This window comes from Vigna angularis, chromosome 5, assembly GCF_016808095.1.
Source record: "Vigna angularis cultivar LongXiaoDou No.4 chromosome 5, ASM1680809v1, whole genome shotgun sequence".
In the NCBI taxonomy this organism is placed as follows: Eukaryota; Viridiplantae; Streptophyta; class Magnoliopsida; order Fabales; family Fabaceae; genus Vigna; species Vigna angularis.
Window position 1 is genome coordinate 1,637,794 of NC_068974.1, and position 23,803 is coordinate 1,661,596.

The 23,803-nt window shown below is 34.9% G+C and overlaps 3 protein-coding genes across 3 annotated transcripts; all 3 read left to right on the forward strand.

The window, feature by feature from the left end:
* The first annotated feature begins 417 nt into the window (after nucleotides 1–417).
* Nucleotides 418–1,731, forward strand: LOC108339088 (aspartic proteinase CDR1-like). Its single transcript, XM_017576239.2, has one exon. It carries the CDS (start codon nucleotides 418–420, stop codon nucleotides 1,729–1,731), a length of 1,314 nt encoding a protein of 437 aa, XP_017431728.2.
* Nucleotides 1,732–8,017: 6,286 nt separating this feature from the next.
* LOC108339087 (aspartic proteinase CDR1) lies at nucleotides 8,018–9,316 on the forward strand. Its single transcript, XM_017576237.1, has one exon. The coding sequence runs from the start codon at nucleotides 8,018–8,020 to the stop codon at nucleotides 9,314–9,316; it is 1,299 nt and encodes a 432-aa protein (XP_017431726.1).
* An 8,482-nt stretch (nucleotides 9,317–17,798) lies between these two features.
* LOC108339083 (aspartic proteinase CDR1) lies at nucleotides 17,799–23,372 on the forward strand. The gene is made up of 2 exons (XM_017576234.2): nucleotides 17,799–17,981; nucleotides 22,746–23,372. Exons 1-2 carry the CDS (start codon nucleotides 17,799–17,801, stop codon nucleotides 23,370–23,372), a joined length of 810 nt encoding a protein of 269 aa, XP_017431723.2.
* The last annotated feature ends 431 nt before the right edge of the window (nucleotides 23,373–23,803 follow it).

Genomic DNA, 23,803 nt, shown 5'->3' on the forward strand with positions numbered 1-23,803 from the left:
TATATATATATATATATATATATATATATATGTATATACATATATAATAAATTGTTAGGTTGTTCAAATTGAATTTCACCTACTAATATAAACATGATATTCTTTTAATATTACGTTTGGTTCACAAGATCTCCAATAAAGGTATATATAACAAATTGTTAGTTTCTTCATTCATCTGCACTTAGCTTGGAAACATGGAAGAATTTTGCAAGAAATTAAATTTTGCATTAATTATTGAAATCAAGACTAAATGTATAGTAAAAAATGGACGTTAATGCTAATCAAGAATATATCAGATATAAGGTAGTAAATACTGATAAAATTTATTGCAGATAATATCACAGTCACTATATAAGAAGGCAACAACAATTACAAATCCATTTGAAGCGGTTGTTTGTTTATCAACTAATCTTACGCATGTACATGATGACAATGGTTGTACGTTATTCATCTTTTCTCATAGTCTTTGTATTTCTTCAAAACATTTCTTTCTCAAAAGCTCTTAAAAGCAGTTTCAGTGTGGAGATGATCCACCGTGATTCACCAAAATCACCATTTTATCGTCCCACGGAAACTCATTTCCAACGAGTTGAAAATGCCATTCTTCGTTCCATCCATCGTGCTAATTACTTCAACCTAGACTCAAACGATGTTGAGGGCACTATAACACCAGTTTCAGGAGAATTCCTGCTGAACTATTCAGTTGGAACTCCACCAGTCCAAATCCTTGGTATAGTTGATACTGGTGCAAGCTTTATTTGGATGCAATGTCAACCTTGTGAAAACTGTTACAAACAAGACAGGCCCATATTTGATCCTTCAACTTCAAGGACATACAGTAGTATCCCTTGTGTTGCTGCTGAATGTCTGAGTGGGCCAAATTCTTTTTGCAATTTTAACAATAGAAAACACTGTGCATATAAAGCTACCTACGGTGATGGATCATTTTCAGAAGGAGATTTCAGTTGGGACACCATTACTCTAACTTCCAGTACTAAAAATGTTCCTGTAGCATTTCCCCAAACTGTGATTGGATGTGGACACAATAACGTTGGAATCTTTGGTAAGCAAAGCTCTGGCATAGTTGGCATTGGAAACGGACCTCTCTCACTTGCAAATCAGTTAAAACCTAAAACAGGTGGAACGTTTTCCTATTGTTTGACGCCAATGTATGAAGGAGATGCAAAACCTAGTTATCTCCATTTTGGAGATCTTGGTGAGGTTGTTGAAGGTGCCGTTTCAACCCCTTTAATCATAAACAAAGTACGGCCATCCATGTACTTCGTGGTGATGGAAGCAATCAGTGTGGGAAGCAAGAGAATAGAGTTTCCCGGAAATGTTGAATATGGAAACATCTTTATTGACTCAGGGGCAACGATGACTTATTTGCCAGATGAGGTTTACTCAAGTTTGGAAAGAGAAATGGTAAATGCAGTTAATTTACCTCGTACTAATAGCCCACTAAAAGGTTTGAAGTTGTGCTACGAAATTACAGCTGGTGAAGAATATCATATACCAACAGTGTTTGCACATTTTAAAGGTGGTGGAGCTGTGAAATTGTATTCTATAAACACCTTTCTCAAGGTCAGGGAAACTGTCATATGTTTGGCTTTCCGTTCAGGTTTTCAAGCCATTTTTGGGAATTTGGCACAGCAGGACATCTTGGTTAGCTATGACACACAACAAAACACAGTCACCTTTCTCAACACAGATTGTACCTCCGAGTTATAGAAAATTCAATCAAATAGAATAACATGTTTTCTCACTCTTCATCCTCTTCTATCAATAAAAAATAAACTATTCCTGTCAAATTTTATTAAACATTCATGTTTCATTATTTCCATATAAACTATATATGCATTAGTGTCAATCCTTTCGGTACTCTCACTAATACAAAATTCGCTTTTAAACTCGTATAATAAATTTCGATTTACACAAAATCAAAATCTATCAAAACACGGTGGTATTTTTGTAGTTATAACGAACTTATATACCTTGGTTCAAGGGAATCCAAGGCATAAAACCTCTATAACCTCAGTTATAAAGACAACCAATGCCTAAAACCACATAAAATTATCTGCAAAACTAGCTTTTAGGCTCACAACTTTATTAAAAGAAGCTACTACCTCGGTTCTTTGACCAACCAAGGCGAAAATTCTGACATCTTTTTCGAAATAGGCCTACTGCCTTAGTTCTCTGACCAACCGAGGTGAAAAACTCTGACAACTTTTTGAAATTGGTCTACTGCCTCGGTTTTCTAACCAACCGAGGCAGTATGTCCTGCCAGAAACTAACAACCTCTGATTTTGAACATTCCATGTCCCTTTTTTCAACCTCTACTGCCTTGGTTCCATTTTAACCGATGTCATAGGCCCTTTATGCCTCGGTTTAACCGCGAACCGAGGCCTATAGTTAGTAGATATTTTCAAATTTTGCATTTACAATTTTTTTTGAGTTTTTTCTAGTAGGTTTACGCATCGATTTTATTTATAACCGAGGTAATAGCCTCTTTGATGGTTATATTCCAAATCCATAACACAGTAAGCACATTTTCACTCTTCTTCTTCCGTCAAAGAGTAAACGCGAATTGCAGCTTCGCAATTGCGCAAACAACGTTTCCTTGCCGCTCCACCGCCTCTACCTCAACCACTAGTTGCCGCTGTTGGCCGCCATCGCTGCCTCCACTACTAGGCTTCGCCGCTTCCTCCACCACTGGCCACCATCGTAAGAAATTTTATCCTAATGTTCCTTTTTCTTCCTTGCGTAACCATTCTCTCTTTCAGGCGAAGTTGTTGTTTTGTAGCCTCCATTTCTCTTGCACGAGTGTTTGGTGTGGTTTCCATCTTCGTTGGCTCCATTTCTGTCGCGTGAACGGTTCTCCCTTTATTTCTCTCGCGCGAACATTGTTCGTTGTCGCCACCTACCATTCGTCGCCGCCACTAGTTGTTCGTCGCCGCCTTTAACCATTCGTCACTGCCTTCGGTTGTTCGTTGTCGCCTTCATCCGTTTCTTTGTCGCCTCCATTGTGCATTGCAGATAAAAAAAATTATTTTGAATAGACAAAAGATCCTACTTTATGAAAAAAGGCATTTATCGCTTCGGTTCAAAAGCTACCGAAGCAAAAGACCCCTACATACTACCTCAGTTCTGAACCGAGACAAAAAGGTTACCCCTTTTTACTTCGCCTGTATATACCTTGGTTCATGAACCGCTGCGTATAATCGAAAATAACTAGCGTCATTTCTCTTTACTGCACTAGTGTTTATACCCATAATCTAATATAGATATTTGATGTAATACCAATTCATTACAAGAAAAATCACAGTTATATACGGCCAAAATCCATATATAACCTCCAAAATTAATTTGTATATAAAGTGGTGTTACATACAGACAAAAATATATATGTAAAAGAGGCATAGGTAAGTTAAATACGAATATATACGTATGTAATTACATACGGAGGTATTCACATGTAATTAGATATGGATATATCCATATGTAATTATGTATGTAATTACATACAAATATATCTGTATGAAAGTACATACGAATATATCTGTATGTAATCATGTCAGAGAATGGTAGGAAAGTTTGCGTGACAATGCCGTCAATAATAGACCTAGACATTTTATCCATTCACGCAATTGATATATAGAGTAACTCTTAACCCACAAACAACCATTTCACATACATTAAACCAACAAACAAGCATTTAACATTAATACATAATAATATTGTTTACATGATTGTCAATTAGAACAAATAAGTTCTAAACTATATAAATAAGTTTTAGAGTCATACATGCACTACTCTAAACATGACTAATAATCCCAATAATCATTTTCATCTTCTGCTTGCACTACAAGAAAACAGTCGGTTACCTGCGGGTTATTACATATGAATTCAAATCCGTATGTAATACAACTACACATACGGATATTACATACAAATATTGGGAAATATGTTACACACAAAAATATCACTAGTAAAAAAATAACGTATAACGTCGCACGTTTAACCTCCAACCACTGAATAGCCAACTTTAAAAATGACCGGTGACATTTATGTAAATAAATGTAATTATTAAATGTCGTTTAGAATTGTAATTCGACGTAAAATGATATAAAACGTCGAATGCCCCAGCGTTATACGTCAAAAGGTTAGTGAATTCAATAAAAATTTGAGCGGGAGATTGAAAATTCATTCACTTTATTTTAGCGCGCGAGACTTTCTTCTCTTCTCTTCTCAAACTTTTCTCGAACGAAGTTTGACGACTATCATATGTAATCTTTCTTTCATTTGATACAAATGTATTTTATGTATGATTTTCATTTGTTTGGACCGATTATTTTCGTGTTTTTGTTCTTCGTAGGCGCATTTTTTTTCTTTATCATTGGTGGCGACACTTTATTCCAATGAACTCACCTTTTGAAGGTTAATTTTCGTTTTCGTTTTGAAGAAATTATTTGTTGAACTTGTTTAATTTTGTTGTTCTTTGATTGAACTTGTTTGTTGTTGGTTATTGTTGTTTGTTGTTGATACTACGTTCATAGTTCTTGCTTTATAAAATACCAAAAATTGAAATTTGTTGTTTTTCTGTTTTTCAGGTCTCGTAGAGTTGTAAAAAAGGATCACAATTAATTAAAAAAACAAAAAAGGTGATTAGCGTCGTATATTAACAAAATTCGACGTTAAGTTAACGTCGTATATTGACAAAATTCGACGTTAACTTAACGTCAAATTTTTTAAATTTGATGTCAATTTAATGTCTGCTAATATAACGTCGTTCGTGAATTCATCGTTAAAAGTCCAAAATATTCGACGTTATACACGATTTTTGTACTAATGTATCCATATGTAATGGGAAAAATCTTTTACATGCAGATTTTTCGTATGTAATATCTTTATGTAGTGTTGGCGCCTTTGAGTTCGAAGTTTCCTAAGGATAGATCCGTATGTAAGTGGATAAAACCTTACATGCTGATATTTCATACGGATTTAAAAAAGACAATTAAAAAATAAAATTGAAACTGCCATAAAACCTAAAAGGAAATCTCGAAATTATCCCCTCTCTCTCGACAAAACTCATTTTTCCCTCTTGCTCACAGATAAGTTGTCCCTTCGACTCTCCCAATCATGAGATTGGCTTTCTCCCTCTTGCTCACACAATTGGGATCTGTTGTCGTAGCGACATTTTGATCGAGTTGCCATCAGTGTTTCTTCGTTGACATTGCCATCGCAAGTTGTGTAGAATCACATTTGATTTGTCGTTGAGGATCGAAGGCAGTGAGTAATCGAAGCTTTGAGATTTTTTTTGTTTTTTTGTTTTCTCTAGTTGTTGTTACATTGACCTATTTTTGGTCGTTGTTGGTTGGAGGTTTAAAATCGCAATTTAGGAAACCCTGGTTGGTTTCTTCGAATTGGAAGAGATAAGCTCGAGCTGCAATTGCCTTGTAGATAGTTACATACAACAGACACATACATCTTCTACTTAGCAACCAATTATAGAAGACATTTTTAACCTCCAAACGGAAGTAGCAACCCATGATGAGCAAATTTGACAGATGACCTCTCAATTTCAAGGCTTTATTGGCGCCAATGTAGTACCTTCTGCTTCCAGCAGCTGCAACTGTACAACAATTTTTTCAACCCCAAAATCAACCATACAATAATATTCAACCACAATAAGATCAACCACAAAATCAACACTACAAGAAAAATCATAGTTACATACGATTAAAATCCGTATGTAACCTCCAAAATCTGTATATAAAATAGTGTTACATACGAATTAAATACGGATAAAAATTCATATGCAAAAAAGGCTTAGATAATTTACATACGGATGTATCTGTATATAAAATACTATTACATACGAATTAAATACAAATAAAAATTCATATGTAAAAAAGGTTTATGTAAATTACATACGAATTATCCGTATGTAAATTACATAAGGATGTATCCGTATATAAATTACATACGGATGTATTCGTATGTAAGTTACATACATATATATATCCACGCATCATAAAGAATACACCAACAATTTGATACCCTCTCATATATTAAAATCCATCAAAATACTATTAGGAAATTTTCTTTTATATTTGCAAACTAAATCTTATTAGAAACAGTCTTGGCCATATATCATAGAAATGAATATTTCTAAAAAATTAATTTTAAGGACTAATTAATATTTGTTAGCAAAACATTCGACACAGTTTTTCAATTACAAAAAGCAATACTTGTTAATTATAAGGTTTATTCTGTGTGTAATCCATATTTAAGATTAATACTAAATTTTTTTATATAATTCTTTTTTCATACATACCGTTTCAAATTAAAACACTATATATTTTAACAATAAGAATATGTGTTATATTAACAAAAATAATGTTGCAACCAATTATTACTACAAATGTCCTCAATCATAAAAGGAATATATATATATATATATAAAATAAATTGTTAGGTTGTTAAAATTGAATTTCACCTACTAATATAAACCTGATATTCTTTTAATATCTACTTTTGGATCACAAGATCTCCAATAAAGGTATATATAATAAATAGTTAGGTTTTTCATTCATCTGCACTTAGCTTGGAAACATATCAGAACATGGAAGAATTTTGCAAAAAATCAAATTTTGCATTATTATTAAAATCAAGACTAAATGTATAGTCAAAAAAGGGTGTTGATGGTAATCAAGAATATATCAGATATAAGGTATTAAATACTGATAACATTTATTCAAAGACTTTCTCAACTTCTTAGATCTTCCATTTTTGTACTAGTGTGTCTTAAAATGCTTTAGTTTGATTCAATCCTTGTTGACTAAATCCTTGAAAAAAATAAACTTGGTGTCTATATGCTTGCTTCTCCAATGAGACACAGATTATTGGCCAAATCTATACGTGATTTACTTTTCCCCAATAACTCTACAGTATTACCAACATAGATCGTCAATTAAGGTTCCTTAAGCTTTCTATTGAGAATGACGACTCATGTTTTTTAGATCTCGACTAAAAGACTTATCTTCCTATCACACCTAAAAGTCTCATATCACTTATGAGTCAAGGTCAAACACATTTTAAACACTCCTTTCTCCTTCTACAAAAGTATAGACTCCGAAGTGAATAATACATCATATATATAATGATTGCTAAGAGAGGGATTGGTTTTCTCCCAAGTGTTATTTTACTTTTTGATCATTTGAATAAACTATTTTATTTGCAAAGGTCTAAAACTCCTTACTCATTTCCTTACTCATTGTTTGAGCATGCTCACACATAAGCTGTGATTGTTTAGAAATATATGACAAAATAATTGCAACGTTTTTAATAATGTAGTTGTATCTTTTCATGAATCAAAATTATTTGATGCATCAAAACTCTTCCATAAAGTATGTTATGATGCTATTAAGAATCCAACATAAGTGTAACATATAGATTAATTAAAAATTAGAAAATAAAAAAAACCATAAATAAATTATTTTAATTTTTTTTATCAAAAGTCATATATATATAAATATATATATATATATATATATATATATATATATATATATATATATATATATATATATATATATATATATATATATATATATATACAATAAATTGTTAGGTTGTTCAAATTGAATTTCACCTACTAATATAAACATGATATTCTTTGAATATTTACTTTTGGATCACAAGATCTCCAATAAAGGTATATATAACAAATTGTTAGTTTTTTCATTCATCTACACTTAGCTTGGAAACATATCAGAACATGTAGAATTTTGCAAGAAATTAAATTTTGCATTAATTATTGAAATCAAGACTAAATGTATAGTAAAAAATGGACGTTAATGCTAATCATGAATATATCAGATATAAGGTATTAAATACCGATAACATTTATTGCAGATAATTTCACAGTCACGATATAAGAAGGCACCAACAATTACAAATCCATTTGAAGCAGTTGTTTGTTTATCAACTAATCTTATGCATGTACATGATGACAATGGTTGTACGTTATTCATCTTTTCTCATTGTCTTGGTATTTCTTCAAAACATTTCCTTCTCAAAAGCCCTTAAAAGCAGTTTTAGTGTGGAGCTGATCTACCGTGATTCACCAAAATCACCATTTTATCGTCCCACGGAAACTCATTTCCAACGAGTTGAAAATGCCATTCTTCGTTCCATCCACCGCGCTAATTACTTCAACCTAGACTCAAACGATGTTGAGAGCACTATAACACCAGTTTTAGGAGAATTCCTGATGAACTATTCAGTTGGAACTCCCCCAGTCCAAATCCTTGGTATAGTTGATACTGGTTCAAACTTAATTTGGATGCAATGTCAACCTTGTGAAAACTGTTACAAACAAGACAGACCCATATTTGATTCTTCAACTTCAAGGACATACAGTAATATCCCTTGTGTTGCTGCTGAATGTCTGAGTGGGACACATACTTTCTGCAATTTTAACAATGGAAAGCACTGTACATATAAAGTGACTTATGGTGATGGATCAACTTCAGAAGGAGATTTCAGTTGGGACACCATTACTCTAACTTCCAGTACTAAAAATGTTCCTGTAGCATTTCCCCAAACTGTGATTGGATGTGGACACAACAACTATGGAATCTTTGGTGAGCAAAGCTCTGGCATAGTTGGCCTTGGAAACGGACCTTTCTCACTTGCAAGTCAGTTAAAACCTAAAACAGGTGGAACGTTTTCCTATTGTTTGACGCCAATGTATGAAGGAGAAGCAAAACCTAGCTATCTCCATTTTGGAGATCGTGGTGAGGTTATTGAAGGTACCGTTTCAACCCCTTTATTCATAAACATAGCACGGCCATCCATGTACTACGTGGTGATGGAAGCAATCAGTGTGGGAAGCAAGAGAATAGAGTTTCCCAGAAATGGTGAAGATGGAAACATCTTTATTGACTCAGGGACAACGATCACTTATTTGCCAGATGAGGTTTACTCAGGTTTGGAAGGAGAAATGGTAAATTTAGTTAATTTACCTCGTACTAATAGCCCACAAAAAGGTTTGAGGTTGTGCTTCGAAATTACAGCTGGTGAAGAATATCATATACCAACAGTGTTTGCACATTTTAAAGGTGGTGGAGCTGTGCAATGGCATTCTATCAACACCTTTGTCAAGGTCAGGGAAACTATTATTTGTTTGGCTTTCCGTTCAGGTTTTGAAGCCATTTTGGGGTATTTGGCACAGCAGGACATCTTGGTTGGCTATGACACACAACATAACACAGTCACCTTTCTCAACACAGATTGTACCTCCGAGTTATAGAAATTTCAATGAAACAGAATAACACGTTTTCTCACTCTTCATCGTCTTCTATCAATCAAAAATAAACTTTTCCTCTCAAATTTTATTAAACGTGCATGTTTCACACCTTAAACTACAAGAAACCCCTAAACTACCCATAAATAGCTCCCTTACAAATCCTTGAATTGATTTTGGTTCTCTGACCAAATTCGTTCCACACCTTTAATTAGATTTTTAATTCTCCCTTATTTAATCATTGAGTGGAAGTAAATAGAATTAGAGTTTCCTTTTCTAGCAATTTGATCTTAGATTTTTGTGTCATCACTGATTTTTCATTGAAATTTACCATCCTAAGCCCACTGGAAAATTTCATTCTCTCCAATTTCCTTTCACAATCTATATCCCTTTCATCTTCTATGATATACATGCTTAGTTTTCTTTATAATTCCCTACTTAAGTATATTGATATGGCTGAATTCATCTTTGATCCAAATTTATATTCAATTTTAGCCTTTTTTTTAGCTTTTCTTCCAAAGCTACCATGTCATTCCCATTTGTTGTAATCTACTCCATTTCGATTTAACTAATTCAGTGATTCCCTTGTCCATATGTTTCATTCTTAATCGATCACAGTGTTTACCGTGTGACAAGTAAACTAGAATATGACTTCCACATGTTATTTGGTGGTTGAAAAAATGTTTTATATTATTTCGAAAAAAGGCAAGGATGAAATTTGGTGATTGAAAACATGTTTTACATTATTTTTTTAAAAAAAAGGCAAGGATGAAATAAATATATATTTAGTTTATGGACAAATCAGTTTTTTAAAATAGTTTGAAGATAAAAAATATATTAAACACTTTATTTCTAACTGTATAATTTAATTTATCTCTACTTAAAAAATAATATTATTTATTTATTTATAATTATATAATTTAATTTATCTCTACTTAAAAACTAATATTGTTTATTTATAATTATATAATTTAATTTATCTCTAATTACACATTAATTTTATTTATTTGTTTATAATTATTACATTTAATTTATTTTTAACTACGTATTGGTCATGTTTATTAATTTAAAATGATGTCATGTAATCCATCTTTAGTTACATTATAGTCTTCTATATTAATTTATAATTGTCATTTAATTTATCATTAATTACAAAGAATCCTAGTTTATTTATCATATTTATAATTGTGTTATTTAATTTATCTCATCCTCTATATTAATTTATAATTTTTGTTATTTTATTTTTCAGTGATATATTGATCTATATCGAATTATTTATTTAAAGTTCTTTCTTTAATTCTTATTTTGTTTTATTTTATATTATTTTTAACATGATTTTTCATAATTAAATATGTATAAAGTTAAAATACAAATAAAGCAAGAGTAAATAATTTTTTACTCAGAGAAATTGGATAAATGAAAGTAATTTATGTGCTTTATTATTACTTGTATCAATGTGTATAGATTATTCATTAACACAAAAATGACATATTTTAACAAGAAAAAAGATGTAACCAACCTTGGTCTAGTTGTTTCGACCTTGGTCGAGCTGTAACCTACTTTGGCTGAGCTATATCTATTCTTAGCCAAATTGTATCCTATCTTGAGTATATTAAAGTGACAATTTTGAAATTCTTAAGAGATATGATCTCAGTTGTTCGTTGTTCGTAGAACTGAGACATAAAGGGTTTATCTGATTCATTTTCAACCGAAGTCATATGTCCTTTTCAAATAAATAAATAAATAAAAATATCAATTTTGAAACTTTTGATACACTTTTAGACTTCAGTTTTGTGTTAACTGAGTTCAAAAGAGGTGAATGACTTTGGTTTCTTTGTAACTGAGGTCTCGAAGTTCGTGGAAAATAGTTTAAATAAACAATAATTACTTATAAAATTGTAAAAAAGACTAAAGTAACTACACATAACCCAAAAATTGTTTGAATCACATTTTTAACACCCCTCTTGATTCAAAATTTTATAGACAAAAATCAACTACATTTAAAGACTTTCACTCGTTAAACCTTCCAATCTTCAAAGTCTTTCTCAACTCCTTAAATCACCAATGCAGTAATGTGAAACTACAACAGTTATTTTCGCCTATTCGTAGTGGTTCCACAACCGAGATATATACAGGCGAGGAAAAAAGTGGTAAGCTTTTTGCCTCGGTTCAACTACAACCGAGGCAATAGAGGTTGTTCCTAATTTATTTTTTATTTTCGCCAGACTTTTGGCCTCAGTTGCTTGTGAACCGAGGCAGTAGGGGGGGGGGGGGGGGGGGGGGGCTTCTCCCTTTGTTATGGTTGAATTGAGGCAGTAGATGTTTTTCTTTGTTTTTCGTCAACATTTCTGCCTCGGTTGTGGCCAAAATCGATGCCATAGAGGGCTTTCTGCCTCGGTTATGGTCAGAACTGAGACATATTCTAGGTGATTTGTTTTAAAAAACATGTCTGTTTCTACAACAATCTCAACTACAAAAACAGACCTACATATTTTAAAATTGTCCAGAACAGTCCAAAAGCATATTTTCAATGAAAATTATAATAAATCATAAATCAATTCAATGGACATAAAATTATAATCATAAATCAATTTAGAAGCATAAATCAAACCAATGTAAAAAGTTAACCTAATTATAAATATGCTAATGTAGAGCTAACTATATACTAATATCTACATACTATGATAGAGTTGAATTACATATTTTGCAAGTGCTTTCCTTATGGATTTAAGGGACTTGTTTGGAATTGGAGTAGTAGAATTAAATCTCTGCATAAGACATAATGATTTCAATTAGTGTATACGAATTCTAAACTATAGATAAAAAAAATCAATAAAATCAAATATTACCATTTCTCATCCACTGGTAACATGGACATGAATAATGGTCATCATCTAATACATGATGTAGTAACCCCACTCATATGACCCGCTTTGTATATTACACTACAATATATATCATAATTATAAAATGTTAAGGAACATCACTGAAATGGTACAAAATGTAACAAAGTATGGACTAAAAGACCAAAACTTAAGAGCCAACCATGCAAGCTTTTTAGCTTTAGCAGTTGATCTCCTAGACAACATCATATATGTTGCAAGGAAACTATTAAAAAAATTGCATTAGAATACATTTATATAAGGAAGAAAGTCCAGACATTGAGGTTCTTACCAATCTACTACTTGTTTGAAAGGGTTGAGAAGAGATTTGTGCAATGAACAAAACCATACAACTATGTTCTTCGTTATGGAAACCACAAGTAGCTGCCAATGATACATGAAATTGGTAAAAACTTAATTGTTATATACTAAAATCACAAATGAAACTTTAAAATTTAAAAATTTCACTTACCCAACTATATAGGGATAAAATATAGCTCCTTCCCCATTGCAAAACAACTGGTGATATATGCTTGGATGCCATCAAATTTATTTCCTTCGTTAGTCATTTGGGGGTCAATGAACTCATATACCATTAAACCCCATCTTGTTAGTTACACCAAACATATACCTGAAATCAATAAATGATCTGATATATGTAACTTGATAAATCGATCTATATAAATAAGTGCTCATAGAGTTACATCATCCACAACTGAACGAGGGTAATATTAAGCTCTTCTCTCCCCGACGCAAGCTCCTGAACATCTTGCTTATGCAAGTACAATGGGATCTCTAAGTCTCTTCCAAATATAGTAAGACCCATGGAACAATCATCGACGCATCTGCAATGATGTCAGAAAGCTCGTGTAACGCACCAAGAGGATCGTCCTCAAATAATTGAATCTTTTTCGGTGTAGGACTCTCTCGACCTGTCTACTGTTACATGAAAAAATAGTTATGTTCTTACGTTAATAAGAAGTAAAGCTTAAAATTGAGAAGTATATAGTAGGAGTCCATATCGACACTAATACAATTTTTGCTTTTAAACTCACACAATATACCTCACTTTACACCAAACCGTTGCCTATCACAAGGCGGTGGCAGTTTTGTAATAAACTAGACCTTATAGGCCTCGGTTGCATGCAGAACCGGTGCAGAACAGAGTTACAACCTCGGTTACAAGCAGAACAGGTGCCTAAAAGGTGTCAACTTCATGAAAAAGTGATACGAGTTCAGGCTTTTTGGCTGACAACTTTATGAAAATGTGATACTACCTCGGTTTCCCACATAACTGAGACATAAAGCCTCAGCTGCCACCTCGGTGAAATTAGACCCGGTGCCAAAATATTCATCAGCTTCGATTCCTTTCTGACCGAAGCATATAAGCTTCAGATTTTTCATTTTAAGCATCGTTTCGTTCATAACCGGTGCTGTAGAGCTTCAAAATTATCAGAGTTTGTTCATTTCTTCGCGCTGCTGCTTCGTCATTGCTTCATTGCTTCTTCTTCGCGAATCCACTGTTCCACTTCTCCCTCTCACGGTTGAACGTCCTCTCTTCTCACCTTCACTGCCTCTAGCGTCGTCGTCCAACGCTGTCGTCGTCTCTGCCGTTTGTCGACATCGCCGCCACCGACTATTCTCACTGCCACCTTCTCCCTCTTCATCAATCATAAACGAAAGCCCTAATCCCTAATTTTCTTTCACTATTTTTCTCTCTCAGCGATTCATCTCTTTTGAATCCAATCCATGGCACCTATGGGTCCCGGTTTCCGATTCCACCGCATCGACGAAGAGTTGGTGGTGTTCTACCTGAACCTGAAGCGCAAGATCACCGGAAAGCTCTAATCCCCAATTTTCTTTCACTCTTTTTCTCTCTCAGCGATTCATCTCTCTTGAATCCAATCCATGGCACCTATGGGTCCCGGCTTCCGATTCCACCGGTTCTACCTGAACCTGAAGCGCAAGATCACCGAAAACCTGTCCCGATACGACACATCGCAGTGGTTGATGTCTACAAGCTCGAGTCTTGGGACCTTCCTCGTTAGCATTTTTCCCTTTTTTGTGGTGTCGAATTGTTAGCAATAGGGTTTGGTTCAAAGGATTCAAAGTGTCTTTTAACTTATTTTTGCTTTTTAGCTCTGTCGAAGCTGAAGACAAAGGACTTGGAATGGTACTTCTTCAGCGTGATGGACCACAAGTATGGAAATGGATCCATGACCAACCGCGCCACCGAGAAGGGCTACTGGAAAGGACCGCCTTGTGGCCCATGGCAACCGCACCACGGGGATGAAGAAGACCCTCGTGTACCACACCCATGTTCTTTCTATCACCGATTCCCACCTCTGCCAAGTTCAACTACCATCGATTCCCACCTATCCTCGGGTACCCCTTATAGGCCTAAGATGGTTGTGAGAGCTTATATTTTTGCTTTGTGATCAATGTTTTGCGGACAACACCTCTTGGGATGATGATTTTTTTGGTTTTTTGTTTCGTGTTTTTCTTTCCTTGATGTTGCCTGCGTTGTGATTTTAACATACATGGGTTTATTTTTGTAGCCCATTAAGGAAGGTGCTCTTGGAAACATTCCAACCATTGCTTTCTATGACACTGACTCACCCATGAGGTATGTGGACATTGGGATTCCTACCAACAACAAGGGCAAACACACCATTGGGTGTCTCTTTTGGCTTCTTGCCAGGATGGTGTTGCAAATGAGGGGTACCATTCGTCCTGGCCTCAAATGGGATGTTATGGTGAGTATTCTCTTGGTTTGTTTTTCTTAGTGGCATTGTTAATGAGCTTATTGGGTATAATTTAGAGAGATGCAGATTTTTGGGAGGATATTGAAGGAGTTTGTTTTCTTAATCTTTTGTTTGATGCAGGTGGACTTGTTCTTCTATAGAGAACCAGAGGAGGCTAAGCAACAAGAGGAGGAGGAAGCTTCTGTTGGTGATTATGCCATCACTGACTATAATCCTGGTGTTATTACTGCTGATGGCCAGTGGCCCGGTACAATTGATCAATCGTGGACAAATGCAGTTCCACAACCTATTCCAGCTGTACCTGGCGTCAATTGGGGAGCCCCACCTTCTACAGATGCATCATTAATTTGTTTTCATAAACACGAAACTCTCACAACCATTGCTTTATTTGTTTAAAAAAAAAACCCTCTTACTAACTCGGTTCAACAATAAACCGAGGCCAAAGTCTAGCAGAATAAAAAAGAAACACCCTCTACTAGCTCGGTTGTATTTTAACCGAAGCAAAAACATATATCTTTATGTCTCGGTTCAGAACCGAGGCAAAAAAGGTAGACTTTTTACCTCGCCTGTATATGCCTCGGTTACAAAAAATATTAATATTACCGACGGATTTTTACCGACGGATCCATATCCGTCGATATATCTTAATTTCCGACGGTGTTTTTATGTGCATTACCGACGGATTTACTGAAGGCTTTGGGCCGTCGATAAAAAGAGCGGGATTTTTCCCACCCATTATTTCGCGGATGAGATTACCGACGGATTTACCGAAGGCTTTTGGCCGTCGGTAAAAAGAGCGGGACTTTTCCCGCCCATTATTTCGCTGGACGAGATTACCGACTGATTTACCGAAGGCCTCTGGCCGTCGGTAAAAAATCAGAATTTTTCGAAACCAGCTTCGCATCTAATGCCAATATATGTGGCAAACACTTCTCCTCTCATTTCTCTCTACCACCGTTCTCTCCACCACCGCTGGACGTGGCAACCCAATACGTGCCTCTCCTTCTCCGCGGAAGCCCCTTGCTCTGCTGGACCGTGGCATTCTTGGACGTGCAGCCTGCTGGATCACTTCTTGTGGACGTGCAATTCTCCAACGACGTTCCCCTCTTCTAATTGATGCACCCCCTTCCATTCAATCCCCTTCAGCCCGTGAAGTGCTTCCAAGTGTTGCTGGACGCTGGAAACGTGAAGGTTGTACGTAGGTTTCTGCTGGATACACTGCCCTCTTCTGGACCGTCAAGCTAGACCTGCAATCAAGCTACTGGATTCTCCTTGCAAGCTCAACTTCCGTGTGCACCCTCCTTGTTGCCAGCGTGTCCAGCCCCATCTCCAAACTTGTTGGACCAAGGTTGCCTCTTCAAAGCTTGCTGGAAGCGTGACGCCGTTTTGGTGGCGGAGTTCGTGGAAATGAAAAAAAAAAATTACACAACGACGAAGGAAGAGGAAGAAGATGAACCAGGTCGCGACATTTACCGAAGGCCTAGATCCTTCGGTAATTACCGAAGGCTTTACCGACGACCAAAAGCCTTCGGTAATTACCGACGGCCAAAAATCCGTCGATAAAGTTTACCGACAACGTTTTTACCGACGGTATTTTGGCCGTCGGTAAGCCGTCGGTAAATGCTAATTACCGACGGATTTTATACATTACCGACGAATTATGACCGTCGGTAATCTCAATCATTCTTGTAGTGGTAGAATCGGTGCCTATAAGCGAAATTAACCGGTGTCATTTCCCTTTATTGCACTAGTGCGAGGAGTCAAAAATAGAACCAACCAAAGATCTAGGACCAAGCGACGAAAGACTAAAATGCCCGTGCCACAATGACAATCTCATCTGTTGGCACAGGAACAAACACATCTGGTACGACAATTTCATTGACCGTGACCTTCACCTCATCTTTTCCTAGTTGCATACCATGAACTAGAGTGGCTATCTCAACATATAGCTGACATGGACAAGTCTTGTCCATGTCGTTCCTTGAGATGCTTGGAGCTGAACAACTTCCTTTGTCGCTTCTACCTGTCAAATTAAATGTTAGATTATACAAAAAGTAAATTAATAAACAAAAATGATTATTAATTTTACCTATGGGAGGCACAACATATTCGACTACTAGAGATGGCTGCAGACGCATGCCATAACTCTCAAACTATTGTTGAAACTGACGCATCACCCTTTCAGTCACTTCTAAAGCGACTTCATGATACAAATTTGTCCTGACCTTCTTTGTGATCTCCTGCGTGATCTCCTTTGTGATCTCCTGCTTCAGCCTTTGTTCATATTCTTTACTAAATCTGTATGAAGCGTGACGTGAGGAATACCCAAAACACTGTCTAATGTCTATGCCAGTTCCAACAACATGCACTCGTCCTAGGTGCTCAAGTCGTCCAATAACACTGACATGAATATCCTAACGACCTTCCTGAGTGAATTGTCGGCAGGAAATGAAGAGAAGAGAGAAGAGGATGTGAGCTTGTCCAAGGCGGGATGAGCCTTCTGCTCCAACATCTTTGCTGTGAGTCATCAGAGGGAGAGAGAGATTTAGGGTAAAAATAGAGGGAAATTGTCGGAAGGAAATGAAGAGAAGAGAAGAGGGAAGCACGGACCTCGTTCTCCAATATGCTACAGGCGGCTTCAAGGCAGACCTCCATGATCACGGACTAGAAAGGGAGAATCTTGATGGCATCAGGGTCGTCGTCGTGGTCGTGGTCGGAGTCAGTGTGGTGGTCGTGGTGTTTGGAAGAGGAGAAGGCCTGGTGGTAGCGAAGGATCCTAGCCTTGAGCTCTTGGACGAAGGGGGTGACGGAGGGGTCACGTGAGTTGAGGAGGAGGACCTCATGGGCGTTGATGATGGCCTTGATGTGCTCCAAGTTGATGACGATGGCCCTCTCACGGCCAAGAAGGGTGGAAGGGGAGGAGAGGAGAGGGTCCAATACGTGGAGGTTACCAGTGGGGAGGCCGGTGCTGCAATACGAGATGACAAGTTGATGCTAAAGTTTGTTTCCTGGGAAGTGAAAAGGGTTTACAAATTTCTTAGATTTTTTTTAGGTTAAAACATTTTTTTTAAGTTTATTCCAATGTTACCAGACTTAATAATACTAATTTAAGTCTGATAAAAGGTAACATATGTAAATTATATCTATTTTAAGTCTTTTAAGTCTCTAACAGACTTTAATAATAGTCTTTTATTTACTAAATTGTCACCGGTCATTTTTTATATCTGTTTTTTTTATAAACACACTTAGATTTGTAGACCTATATATATATATATGGGGTTTGCTAACACGCGTACGCCTGTTTTTCAGTTGGTAGATTTTAGTAATGTGTACTGACTTTTAGTAGACAAAAATACCCTTATATATCATGGATTCTAAATTTTAAGGTTAATGATATTTTAATAATTTTTATTCTCAAAACTAAAAAAAAAAACTCAAACCCTTACTCACGTCTCTCATTCCTCTCAACCCTTTCTTTTCATTTCTCTCACTCCAACCTTTTCTCTGTCATCCCTACTGTAGCCCAATTGAAAAAATCAGAAACACTTGCCTTTAAAAATTTGCCTTTGTAAAGAGTTGAGTCATTGACATATTCACCTTCAGACAAAGGTTCATTCAAGATCTCCTCAATTTCACCATCTTCACTAACCTTTCTAATTTCATCTATCATCTCTAAAAAAAACCCTCCAAGCCAATTACCAATTCATTCGAATGTCATTATGCTTGTGAAAATGAGATAAAATTAGATAAGATAAAAATTATAAAATGAAAACTCATTATAAAATCATTTTTTGTAAGAAATTGTTTAACCGCGAGTATTTCTGATTTTTTCCAAGTCAATTACCAATTCCTTCTATTCTTTTGAAAATTGTATAAAATTAGATAAGACAAAAATTATATAAAATCATTTTTTGTAAGATTGTTTAAACGGCAAATGTTTCTGATTTTTTCAATTGGGGGTGATGATAGAGAAAAGAATGGAGTGAGAGGGATGAAAGAGAAAGGGTTGAGAGCAACGAGAGAGGTGAGTAAGGGTTTGGGGTTTCTTTTTTTTAGTTTTGAGAATGAAAATTATTAAAATACCCTTAACCTTAAAACTTAGAATCCATGATATATAAGAATATTTTTATCTACTAAAACCTAGTACACATTGTTAAAATGTACCAACTGATACTTGCATTAACAAACATATATATATATATATATATATAATATGAATTTGACTCATAGTTTATTATTATTATATTCCTATCAAACACCAACAATTTCATACCCTCTCATATATTAAAATATCCATCAAAATACTCTAATAGAAAATTCTCTTATATATTTTCAAACTCAATCTTATTAAGAAACACTCTTGGCCATATAAATATTTCTAAAAAATTAATTTTAAGCACTAATTAATATTTGTCAGCAAAACATTCGACACAGTTTTTCAATTACTACAAATTGCGGAAAAAGCAATACATGTTAATTAGAATGCTTATTCTGTGTGTAATCCATATTTGAGATTAATACTAAAATTTTTATATAATACTTTTTTCATTCATACCGTTTCAAATTAAAACACTATATCTTAATAATAAGAATATGTGTTATATTAACAAAAAAGGGTTCCAAGCAATTATTATTACAAATGTCTTCAATCATAAAAGGAATATATATATATATAAAATAAATTGTTAGATTTTCAAATTGAATTTCACCTACTAATATAAACCTGATATATATATATATATATATATATATATATATATATATATATATATATATATATATATATATATATATATATATATATATATATATAATTGTTAGATTTTCAAATTGAATTTCACCTACTAATATAAACCTGATATTCTTTGAATATTTACTTTTGGATCACAAGATCTCCAATGAAGGTATATAACAAATTGTTAGGTTTTTCATTCATCTGGACTTAGCTTGGAAACATATCAGAACATGGAAGAATTTTGCAAGAAATTCAATTTTGCATTAATTTTTGACATCAAGGCTAAATGTATAGTAAAAAAAGCGTGTTGATGCTAATGAAGAATATATCCGATATAAGGTATTAAATACTGATAACAATTATTGCAGATAATTTCACAGTCACTATATAAGAAAGCAGCAATAATTACAAATCCATTTGAAGCGGTTGTTTGTTTATCAACTAAACTTATGCATGTACATGATGACAATGGTTGTACGTTATTCATCTTTTTTCATTGTCTTGGTATTTCTTCAAAACATTTCCTTTTCAAAAGCCCTTAAAAGCAGTTTTAGTGTGGAGATGATCCTATTAAAGTGTAATGCAAATTCTAGAAGAATGTAGAAGCTCCTTAGATAGAAGAATTGAAATGTAATACAAGTTCTAGAATATTCTAGAAAAACCTAAGAAAGGAAGAAAAATCAAGAATATTCTACATAGGTAAAAATCTAGAACATTCCACATAAGTTGTGGCTAGTATGTTCTAGAATAATCTATGGGTCTATAAATACCCATAAACTCTACCATTTGATGTATGAAGCCAACATCTACCATTTGTATGTAGCCAACATCTATCATTTGTATGAACCAACATCTACTACAACTAAAGACAACTACAACACTTCTTCCAACTACTAGTTCTACATTCAACTATCTCTACATTTTCTCTATCCCATCAACTACTCCTTTCACAACCTTCAAATACTAACAGTGGTACCAGAGCTACGTTCGGTCATCTACTGGGTGTAGATAAAATTTTCAACTACCTCAAACAAAACTATAACTCATTCTACTACTCCCAAATATATTCTCAACAATGGCTACTACTAATCAAACATCATCAATTCCAGTACCTATTTTCAAAGGAGAAAGTTATGATTTTTGGAGTGTCAAAATGAAGACATTCTTCCGCTCTCAAGATTTATGGGATATCATAGAAGAGGGATTCACTATTCCAGAAGACACCTCTACTCTTACTGCAGCTCAAAAGAAGGAGTTGAAAGAAAACAAGCAGAAGGATTCAAGGGCTTTATTTGTTCTTCAACAAGCAGTTGATGACACAATTTTTCCAAGGATAATTGGTGCCACAAGTGCAAAACAAGCTTGGAACACAATACAAGAGGAGTTTCAAGGAAGTGACGAGGTACGCAATATTAAACTTCATTCTCTAAGACGAGAGTTTGAATTATTAAGAATGAAAGAATTTGAGACCATTAAAGACTACTATTCTAGAATAAAAGAAATAGTTAGTCAGATGAGAGCCTATGGGGAAAATATTCTTGACAAAAAGATCGTTGAGAAAATTTTAATTTCTATTCCCCAAAAGTATGATGCAATCGCAACCGCAATTGAACAAACAAAAGATTTGGCTACATTGTCAATCACACAACTAATGGGCTCTCTTGAAGCTTATGAACAAAAATTGAAAAGGCATGAAGAAGACTCGGTTGAAAATGCCTTTCAATCAAAACTAAAATTACGGTCTCAGAATAAAGAATATGAAGGAGATAAAAGTAGAGAAGAAATTTCTAGAAATAAAGAAAATCCTAGAAGCTTCTCTATGACTCGTCAAGAAAAATATCCTCCATGTGGCATATGTAAAAAGACAAGTCACTTGGAAAAAGATTGTTGGCATCATGGAAAACCTCAATGCAAGTATTGCAAGAAGTTTGGTCACATAGAGAAGTATTGTCGTAGTAAAAATAGACATCAAGCAAACTTTGCTGAAGAAGATAATCAAGAGAAACTCTTATTCTACGCCAATCAAGAATCTCCTAGTAGAGAAGGAAGTTGGTACTTGGATAGTGGATGCAGCAATCACATGGCGAAAGATCAAAGCATCTTCAAAGACATTGATAAATCTGTCAATGTCAAAGTTCGGCTAGGAAATGGCACCACAGTGGAGTCTCGAGGCAAAGGAACTGTCATGGTGGAGACAAAGAAAGGTACTAAAATCATCAAAGAACAAAACACATAGCCATTAAATATCACTTCATTCGAGATGAAGAGACAACTAAACAAATACGACTCGAGTACTGTCCAACAGAAGACCAAATTGCAGATATATTTACAAAGGCATTACCAAGACCAAGATTTGAACTATTGCGCACAATGCTTGGAGTTACCGAATTTGCATTAAGGAGGAGTATTAAAGTGTAATGTAAATTCTAGAAGAATGTAGAAGCTCCTTAGATAGAAGAATTGAAATGTAATACAAGTTCTAGAATATTCTAAAAAAACCTAAGATAGGAAGAAAAATTAAGAATATTCTACATAGGTAAAAATCTAGAACATTCCACATAAGTTGTGGCTAGTATGTTCTAGAATAATCTATGGGTCTATAAATACCCATGAACTCTACCATTTGATGTATGAAGCCAACATCTACCATTTGTATGTAGCCAACATCTATCATTTGTATGAACCAACATCTACTACAACTAAAGACAACTACAACACTTCTTCCAACTACTAGTTCTACATTCAACTATCTCTACATTTTCTCTATCCCATCAACTACTCCTTTCACAACCTTCAAATACTAACACATCCACCGTGATTCACCAAAATCACCATTTTATCGTCCCACGGAAACTCATTTCCAACGAGTTGAAAATGCCATTCTTCGTTCCATCCATCGTGCTAATTACTTCAACCTAGACTCAAACGATGTTGAGGGTACTATAACACCAGTTTCAGGAGAATTCCTGCTGAACTATTCAGTTGGAACTCCACCAGTCCAAATCCTTGGTATAGTTGATACTGGTTCAGACATAATTTGGATGCAATGTCAGCCTTGTAAAGACTGTTACAAACAAGACAGACCCATATTTGATCCGTCAACTTCAAGGACATACAGTACTATCCCTTGTGTTTCTGCTGATTGTCTGAGTGCGTCACATACTTTTTGCAATTTTAACAATGGAAAGCGCTGTGCATATAAAGTGACTTATGGTGATGGATCAACTTCAGAAGGAGATTTCAGTTGGGACACCATTACTCTAACTTTCAGTACTAAAAATGTTCCTGTAGCATTTCCCCAAACTGTGATTGGATGTGGACACAACAACTACGGAATCTTTGGTGAGCAAAGCTCTGGCATAGTTGGCCTTGGAATCGGAGCTTTCTCACTTGCAGGTCAGTTGAAACCTAAAATAGGTGGGACGTTTTCCTATTGTTTGACGCCAATGTATGAAGGAGATGCAAAACCTAGCTATCTCCATTTTGGAGATAGTGGTGAGGTTTCTGTTGAAGGTGCCGTTTCAACCCCTTTAATCAGAAACATAGCACGGCCGTCCATGTACTTCGTGGTGATGGAAGCAATCAGTGTGGGAAGCAAGAGAATAGAGTTTCCCAGAAATGGTGAAGATAGAAACATCTTTATTGAGTCAGGGACAACGATAAGTTATTTTGCCAGATGAGGTTTACTCAAGTTTGGAAGGAGAAATGGTAAATGCAGTTAATTTACCTCGTACTAATAGCCCACAAAAAGGTTTGAGGTTATGCTTCGGAATTACACCTGGTGAAGAATATCATATACCAACAGTGTTTGCACATTTTAAAGGTGGTGGAACTGTGAAATTGTATTCTGTAAATACCTTTATCAAGGTCAGGGAAACTGTCATATGTTTGGCTTTCCGTTCAGGTTCTCAAGCCATTTTGGGGAATTTGGCACAGCAGGACATCTTGATTGGCTATGACACACAACGCAACACAGTCACCTTTCTCAACACAGATTGTACCTCCGAGTTATAGAAAATTCAATGAAATACAATAACATGTTTTCTCACTCTTCATCGTCTTCTATCAATCAAAAATAAACTTTTCCTCTCAAACTTTATTAAACATGCAT

Bases quoted from the DNA above. Each gene is read 5' to 3' on its own strand.
- LOC108339083 (XM_017576234.2), top strand. From the start codon at position 17,799: ATGGGCGTTGATGATGGCCTTGATGTGCTCCAAGTTGATGACGATGGC. The intron at 17,982-22,745 runs GTTTACAAATTT...ATGCAATGTCAG, and splicing joins TTTCCTGGGAAGTGAAAAGG to CCTTGTAAAGACTGTTACAA.
- LOC108339088 (XM_017576239.2), top strand. From the start codon at position 418: ATGTACATGATGACAATGGTTGTACGTTATTCATCTTTTCTCATAGTC.
- LOC108339087 (XM_017576237.1), top strand. From the start codon at position 8,018: ATGGTTGTACGTTATTCATCTTTTCTCATTGTCTTGGTATTTCTTCAA.